Consider the following 8942-nt stretch of genomic DNA (forward strand, 5'->3'; position numbering starts at 1 on the left):
AAATAAGGAATCACTTTTGGGCATGGAAACAACCTTCATTTCAATGGTTTTAACTTTAACAGACCTGAGAACTGCTCCCTAGAGGAAAAGAGCTAACACACATAGGGCTTCCTGAGGATCTCCAATTCATATCCAGGTTATGGGCTCTTTTGCTTTAGGAACACTGCACTGGGGTGGACTCTGGGACTGCCAATGTTATCTGTGTCCAGCATAAAGAGCAGACCCTTACTAGGACTCTGCTAGGCTCCATATATCCCTTCCACGCTTATCACGGGGCTTGGAAGCAGTTACCATAACTAACCAGAGTGGGAACATGTATTAATTCATTTACTGACTTTGTAACAATTCTATGAGTTAGGTACTCAATTACCCCTTCTCTATGGTGAGGAAAAGAAGTGGAGCTAAGATGTACACTCAGGCACCACTATGTGAGAGTCATAGATAGTCAACTCTCCTAGTGACAAAGAAGCTCTGCTAACATTGTTAGCTGAAGATCAGCTGAGAACACTTCTTAGAAAGTCAGAATTCTTGGTTTCGGGCTTCCCTGGTGGCGCAGTGGTTGAGAGTCCGCCTGCCGATGCAGGGGACACGGGTTCGTGCCCCGGTCCGGGAAGATCCCACATGCCGTGGAGGGGCTGGGCCCGTGAGCCATGACCACTGAGCCTGTACGTCCGGAGCCTGTGCTCCGCAGCGGGAGAGGCCACGACAGTGAGAGGCCCGCGTACCGCAAAAAAAAAAAAAAAAAGAATTCTTGGTTTCTTCTATGTCACCTTATCTTGGACAATTCACTTCACTTCCTTTGCTCTTCACGTGCTCTCTCAAGGGAGGGAAGCACAACATAAACACACGGCAAGCCCATCACTTCAATCAAAGTATCATATTGTTTACAGTAATCAATAAACATACTGTAATCAGATTCTTCCAATTCTCCAGAAGGATCTTCCGTGTTCAAATCAACAGGGCTTCTCCTAGAATGTAGACTACCAGGCAGAATTTCAGAAGTTCCGATATTTGATATCATCTGCCACTGAGAGGGAAAAAAATCCAAATACAGTACATATCCCACTGCTCATGGGGATATCCCATTTTCTTTGGATCCATTTAGAAATTTCAATAAGACGAGTGATTCCAGGAACCCCCCGTATTTGGGGAAACAGGAAATCAACTTTGCCCTCTGCCTCATCATATTTTACCTGGGATTCTACTGATCCACTTATTTTTTTCCCCCATGATCACTTATTGAATAAATATTTGAGTGTCTACTATGTGCAAGACTGTTTTTTGCAAGGTTAAGCCCCTAACCACCTTATTCCTTCCTCTAATTACACAGTGAGTTTCCTTCTCTTGCTCTTACTTTGCTTTTTCTGAAATGTGAACTACTTGGGTTGTAGGATTACGAAATATCCTTTTCGTGTTAACTTCCCCAGGCAGACAACTCCCAATTTTCCATGGAGTTAATGAGACAGGAAGATAATATGAATTTTCCAAAACAGCAGCTAACAAAACCCACTTATAATTCATCTCAGAATGAATTAAACAAGATTGACTTCCCTTATTATTTCATCCAGGTTGATATGGAACAAGTTTGCATTCCCTGAGAAGCTGACCAGAAGGCAAGCAGAGATGATCTGGCAAACATAAAACATAAAACTCAAACATAAAACTCAACAGTGAAGCAGATAATCCCAGAAGGACTATATCAGTGTTCTGTATTAATAACCACTCATCATGGATTGGGGTTTCCCCACTTTGTCAGGGAAACCAGTAAAAAAAAAAAAAAAGTTCATGTTTTATTTTCTGGGGCATAGAGTAGATTGGCAAGACTCTGTTAAGAAATAATTAGATATATCTTGGGACTTCCCTGGTGGTCCAGCGGTGAAGATTCCGCACTTGCAATGCAAAAGGGGTTCAATCCCCGGTTGGGGAACTAAGATCTCACATGCCGCACAGGGTGGCCAAGAAAATGTTAAAAAAAGTAAAAATTAAAAAAAAGAGAATTAGATATATCTCATTTAAATGCTTAACATATATTCTTTAATTATCACATATGTATAACACCTAATTTCATGTCACTATTAATATATCATGCTATAGATTCTATGCTGTGGCTAGGACTTGTGGGGGAATTCTTACCCTTGAAGAATATACAGGGACTTCCCTGGCAGTCCAGTGGTTAAGACTCTGTGCCCCTACTATAGGGGGTGCAGGTTCAATCCTCAGTTGGGGAATTAAGATCCCACAAGATGCCCTACGCAGCCAAAAAAAAAAAAAAAAAAAGGAAAAAAAAATCAATGTGTGTGTGTATACACACACACACACACACACACACACACACACACACAGTATAGTTAAAAAGTCAAGATTTAAGACATGAGATCCCCAAACTCAAAAGTAATCTCTCTTTCCTTTGATAGTCCTTAGCATTTTATTTGGACCTTAGTAGCAATTCTATTTCAACCTGTACAGCCCATAGCTCTCAACTCACTGCAAAATACCACAGGTAAATGCTCAATAAACGTTAATTGACAGAATGAGAAAAAACCCAAGGGTACATATGAAAAGTGTTTGTCATTCAACGATGATTACAGCACTGGATTTTCCAGGATGACCCCAACAACATGAATCCTTTAACCACTTAATGTGAAGCAATACAGCGTAGTAGTCAGTGCATGGGTTCTGGAGTTTGCTTGAATCTGAATCCCAGTTCTGCCAGTTATTAGCCGTGCGACCTTAAATAAATTACGTACTTAATTTCTATGCAACATCATATGTAAAAGGTGCATATTGCTCGTTTGTGGTGAAGACTGAGTTAATATATGTAAAAAGTTTAGCAAGATGCCTGGCACCCGGTAAACAATTTCTAAGTATAAGCTATTTTTTGTTAATAAAAATATTATTGTGCCTCATATTATTATGCTTCTGTCCCAAAATGGCAAACAGATAAATGCTTTTGTCAGTCCACGTGTCTTTTGCTTCAATATACATAGTAGTCATTAATTTCCTTAATTTGCTAGTAAGAAAGAATATTCTTCATACGGTACAGATTGGTAAAACTAGAGCTCCGGATTAAGGTTACCCAGAATATCGAGGTCGGATACAGACCCAGAAACTAGTCATTTTTGCCCCTTCTAGGATCCAAGAAGGCACTGAAGAAAAATAGTCATCTCAGAAGGGAAACAACTTTTCGTTCACAAGGTGCAGCACTGTCCCACCCTTACTCGAATGCGGTAACTCCTGGCAGCCAGGAAGCCCGGCGCGCAGGCGCAGCTTCGGCTGCACGCTCCGCCTGGCGCGTGACAACCGTGCTTCCACCCTCCCCCCAACGCCGTTTTACTGCGCATGTGCAGCCCGACTCCACCACCACGACCACCACCATCACCACCACCACCCTGGACGTGTACGTGCGCGTTCGCGCCGCTCACACTTCGGCGGCGGGCGCGTGCCCTGGAAGATTCCTCTCCCGAGCTAGCTCCGCCCTATGCACCTCCTTTCCGGCCCCAGGCTTTTTACTGTCTCCATCCCGGCTGCCTTTGCGTGAGCAAAATGGCAGTCCCCTTGCCGCGGGTTTTGTCTCGCTTATCCAGGGCTTTAGGATGGTGGTCTCGGCAGGTGGGTAGGGACGGGGTAGATAGGAGTCTAGGGGCTGGAGGGGAACAGAGTGGAGGGAAATACTCGCTTTGCAGTTGTCCTTGGTGAACTTGGACGTTACAGGTCGTACCTAGACTAGGGAAGAGTTGAGGTAGACGAGACATAACTACTTAACTATGTGGCTGAGTGGGGAGAGCCTTGGTAGGGCCATGAGAGCGGGCAAGTTCTCGGGGATTAAGTTTCTCCGGTTTGGTCTGGGTCTTACTGGCCTGGGGGTGTTAAAGGGGAAGAAGTTATGGTTGGAAGGTGGGTTCGCTTCCCGTTGATTTTTATAAATGTCCTTAATTGAACAGTAGCTGTAAAGAAGGGAGTCTCGTGGCTGCCAGAACAAACCTCATGGTCAGAGAGGAAAGAGACCTGGCCTTTGAAGAGCTTATTGATCAGTTGGGAGCTAGGACGACAGAATGAAGTTTACATTGAGGCTCCCAATAGAATGAGCAGAATGGGTTCTGAGTAAATGTAGAGGAGATGCCAAGAAGAGGACTTTTCTTCTGCTCATTTCAGTATTGGGTTGGTGTTTAAGTTCCCCATCGGACTGAGCGTTCTTTGAAAGCAGAAGCCTTGCTTTCATTAACTCTGCATCTCTAGGGGTTGGCACAGTGCTATATTCTGGAAAGTACTAAATAAAGGAAAGCCTTTAGTAAACGTTGAATGGTGTTAGTAAAAGTTGCTTACTGGCTTTTAGTAAGAGACCCCATAATTGTTAAGATAGTTGTGCATTTTCCCCCGTGATATGTGGCTTTGTAATTGTTCCTAAGTCATTCTTTGGATGTGCCCATTCTATCTTTGCTTACAGTTTGTACAAGATTGATTTCTTTCCAGGTTACCTAACCTTTTTCTACCACCCTCCAGCCAGTCCTGGTGACTCAGTCCACAGCAGTATTTCCAGTGAGAACTAAAAAACGTTTCACACCCCCTACTTATCAACCCAAATATAAATCAGAAAAGGAGTTCGTAGAATATGCCCGGAAAGCAGGACTGGTCATTCCTCCAGAACGTTTGGAGCGTCCCATACATCTGGCCTGTACAGGTGAGACATGGTATTTCTGAGACCCTGACCCAATCCCCTTCTGTCAGAGATCTTCTTGGAAAGTGGAATGATTTGGAGTATGAATGACAGCATTTAATTAACTACAAAATCGGTTCAGTCTCAATAATTTGTATATTTCATGAGGTCATCTTTGATCTTGTTTCCACACTATTCCTAGAAGACCAGGGTAAAATTTCTCCATTTTGTACAAGAAGAAGCTGAGGCTCTAAGAGAAGGCTGAAATGATCTTATTCTACTTTTTCTAATGCAACCCGATTCCCTTTACATGGAAGTCTATTTTGTTAGTCTATTTTGTATCCAGGAGCCCTCCCAATTTTGTATGACCTCAGGATGACTTTTTCTTGTCTTTCAATGCTTTTTTAGTTTTCTCCGTCTCTCTTTACAGCTGGTATCTTTGACGCCTATGTTCCTCCTGAGGGTGATGCCCGAGTGTCATCTCTTTCTAAGGAAGGACTGGCACAGAGAGCTGAGCGATTAAAGAAGAATGTGGCATCGCAATTATCGTAGGTGTCTGAGACAGCTGGGAATCAGTATTAGAATAAAAATTTCTTGTTGCTGCTTAATCCAGAGAGGCCATCTTGGGTTAATTGCGTTGGCTGTAACTCCCTTGATAACTTGACCGTATATTCTTTCTCTGTAATAGAGCTAATGTATAATATGGGCATTCTGAATCGTAGCATCTCAACCTTGATTGTTCATTTTTGTCACATCATTTAGGAAGTTCACATTGAAGTTTGTAGGACACTTTCTTGATCACATATTTTAAAATTTAAAGTAATAATAAGAGAGAGCATATTTTTATGAGAAATACCTTAGAGTTTAAACTTAAGAGAGTAAGAAAAGCCAAAAAGGCTTAAAAAGACAGACTTGTTCTAGGGAGCTAACTGGGCTTTAGTTAAGGAGCAGAGCCAAAACTTTCTTCTTAAAGAAACTTTCAGTATCTGTCACTCTAGCTCTACCTGTATCTAAATGAGAGGTTCTTAGGGTCATATATAGATTTCTATGCACAAGTATATTGAGTCAGTGTTAATTCTTCATGTGGCCATAACCTATTTCTCTAAATACAGATCTTATCACATCAACTCTTCTGTCTCAGACTCCCTTGTGGCTCCCTGTTATCTGAAGAATAAAATCCAAATTTCTTCAGTGGTATTCAGGGCTTTTTATAATTTGTCTCTTGCCTTCGTCTCCACCATCATCTCCTTATTCCATTTTTCTCATCCTAAACTTTAACCTTTCCAAACTAATTGCCAGTTCCTTGACAAATGTCATGCTGTGTCTCTTTGCACATCCTTTCCTTTGCCTGAAAAATGTCTTTTTCTCTCAAGCATTGTGTCTGCTTTTTTTTTTTTAATTAATTAATTTTTATTTTGGGCTGTTTTGGGTCTTTGTTGCTGTGTGCGGGCTTTCTCTAGTTGCAGTGAGCAGGGGCTACTCTTCGTTGCGGTGCGGAGGCTTCTCATTGTGGTTGCTTCTCTTGTTGCGGAGCGTGAGCTCTAGGCGTGCGGGCTTCAGTAGTTGTGGCATGTGGGCTCAGTGGTTGGTGGCGCATGGGCTTAATTGCTCCATGGCATGTGGGGTCTTCCCAGACCAGGGCTCGAACCCGTGTCCCCTGCATTGGCAGGTGGATTCTTAACCACTGCACCACCAGGGAAGTCCCGCTTTTTTTTTTAAATAATGAAACTCCCAATCCTTCCCTCCCCCACCCCCTTTGGCAACCACGAGTCTGTTCTCTATGTCTGTGAGTCTGTTTCTCTTTCATAGATATGTTCATTTGTGTGTGTGTGTTTTTTTTTTGGCTACACCACACAGCATGTGGGATCTAAGTTTGCTGACCAGGGATCAAACCTGTGCCCTCTGCAGTGGGAGCGCAAAGTGTTAACCACTGGACAGCCAGGGAAGTCCCTGTGTTGTATTTCATTTTATTTTTTATTTTTTATTTTTATTTTTTTGCGGTACGCGGGCCTCTCACTGTTGTGGCCTCTCCCGTTGCAGAGCACAGGCTCCGGATGCGCAGGCTCAGCGGCCATGGCTCACGGGCCCAACCGCTCTGCAGCACGTGGGATCTTCCCGGATCGGGGGATGAACCTGCGTCCCCTGCATCGGCAGGCGGACTCTCAACCACTGCGCCACCAGTGAAGCCCCCTGTGTTGTATTTTAGATTCCACATATAAGTGATATCATATGGTATTTGTCTCTTTCTGACTTGCTTCGCTAAGTATGATAATCTCTAGGTCTGCTTTTAATCACTGTCTGCTTTTAAGCCTTCTCTGACTCTTTTTTGGAGCTGCCTTTGTTATAATTGTAACTGTATGCATATTCTTACTACTTCTGATAACTCTGTATTGTGATGATTTCCTCTCATGTATTTCTCTCCTGGCCTAAGAGCTGTTTGGTGGAAGAGTTCATGATGATGATGAACAGAACACAGGTGGTTTTATTATGGAGTTATTATCTAGGGGAGGAAACCAGGTATTAAATACTGATTGTACACAAATAATTATAGATACCGTGATGTATCAGTGCTATGGGAACGTATGGCAGGGAAAAATAACTTGGTCTGGGAGTTAAAGGTAAGCTTCCCTAAGGAAATGACATTTAAAGCTGGGACCTAAAGGGTTGTGTGGAGTTAGCTGAGTAGAGGCGTATAGGGAGGAATAGCATTCTAGGGAGACAAAACAGTACAAGCAAGGCTCTGAGGTGAAAAGTGCAAAGGAGTGGATTTTATCAAATGCTTTTTCTCTGATTGTTGAGATGATCATGTGATATTTGTCCTTTATTCTATTGATATGGTATATTGCATTAATTTATTTTTTTAGTGTTAAACCAATCCTACATTCCTGGGATAAATTCCACGGGGTTCTGGTGTCCCCCATCCTCTTAATATAGTTATAGTAACACTTTGATTAGATCAGAATTCCCTGTTTACATTATAACTACGAAAATGCTATTGACAACAGAGTCATGCAGTACATTATTATTACATTTCCTTTCCTGCATAATAGTTTTTTTTCTGGTGTCAAGTGTCTTTTTTTCTCATTTGCTTATGGAACCCCTGGTTGTGTTAATTTTCTCTCAGTACATAGAAAACATTAAGTATTTTATCAATCCCATCTTCAAGAAGAAAGCCCTCCTGGAGCCTCCTTACCTATTTCAGTCTGGATTGATCAGTCTTTAGGCTCACTGTACATCGTGGGATCTACTTTTATCATCCTGATACTCCTTTTGCCTTGCTCTTATATGTATTCCCTGTTTCGCGGATTTTACCTCTCTCTCTTTCATGGTTCATTCAGTTATTTTGGTGGCACACATCCCCCAGCAGCTTCCTGAGAAAGGGTGGATGGTAGATCAATGAGATCTTGCAAGGCTAAGGAAAAGTCTTTTTTTTAGTCTCCCACTTCATTTATAATTTTCCCAGGTGTAGAATTCTGGGCTGGGAGTCATTTTTTTCTCAATTAAAAGCACTGCTGCATTGTCTTTCTAACTTCCTTTTTTAAAATTTTTTTTTTTTAATATTTATTTGTTTATTTGTTTATTTGGCTGTGCCGGGTATTAGTTGCAGCACGAGGGATCTTTGTTGCGGCATGCAGGATCTAGTTCCCCAACCAGGGATCCAACCCGGGCCCCCCGCATTGGGAGCACAGAGTTTTAACAACTGGACCACCAGGGAAGTCCCGTCTTTCTAACTTCTAATGTTGCTAGTTAGAAGCCCAATGTCTTTCTGGCTCCTGAGCCTCTGTATGAAACCTGTTTTTTCTTTCTTAGTGCTTATAGGATTTTTTCTTCGATGCCAAAATTCTGAAATTTCACTATGAGAAGCTTTGGTCTTTATTTTTTATTTTTATTTATTTTTTTAAATTTAAATTTTAATATTTGGCTGCATTGCGTCTTTGTTGCTGTGCGCTGGCTTTCTCTAGTTGCAGTGAGTGGGGGCTACTCTTTGTTGTGGTGTGCGGGCTTCTCACTGGGGTGGCTTCTCTTGTTGCAGAGCACGGGCTCTAGGTGCCTGCGCTTCAGTAGTTGCAGCATGCAGACTCAGTAGTTGCGTCACTCGGGCCCTAGAGTACGCGGGCTTCGGTAGTTGTGGCGTGTGGACCCTAGGGCATGTGGGCTTCAGTAGTTGTGGCGCGCAGGCTCAGTAGTTGTGGCACGTGGGCTTAGTTGTTCCGTGGCATGTGGGATCTTCCCGGACCAGGGATCGAACCTGTGTCCCCTGCATCGGCAGGGGGGTTCTTTTTTTTTT

The 8942-nt window shown here is 42.7% G+C and overlaps 1 protein-coding gene across 1 annotated transcript in view; it reads left to right on the forward strand.

Moving 5' to 3' along the window:
- The first annotated feature begins 3478 nt into the window (after positions 1-3478).
- Positions 3479-8942, forward strand: part of MRPL45 (mitochondrial ribosomal protein L45) — a 17971-nt gene continuing 12507 nt past the window's right edge. The window contains 4 exon segments of the mRNA XM_007472270.1: positions 3479-3515; positions 3518-3609; positions 4501-4678; positions 5085-5202. Coding sequence (XP_007472332.1) covers positions 3479-3515; positions 3518-3609; positions 4501-4678; positions 5085-5202 — 425 coding nt within the window.

This window comes from Lipotes vexillifer, unplaced genomic scaffold, assembly GCF_000442215.2.
Source record: "Lipotes vexillifer unplaced genomic scaffold, Lipotes_vexillifer_v1.1 scaffold591, whole genome shotgun sequence".
In the NCBI taxonomy this organism is placed as follows: Eukaryota; Metazoa; Chordata; class Mammalia; order Artiodactyla; family Lipotidae; genus Lipotes; species Lipotes vexillifer.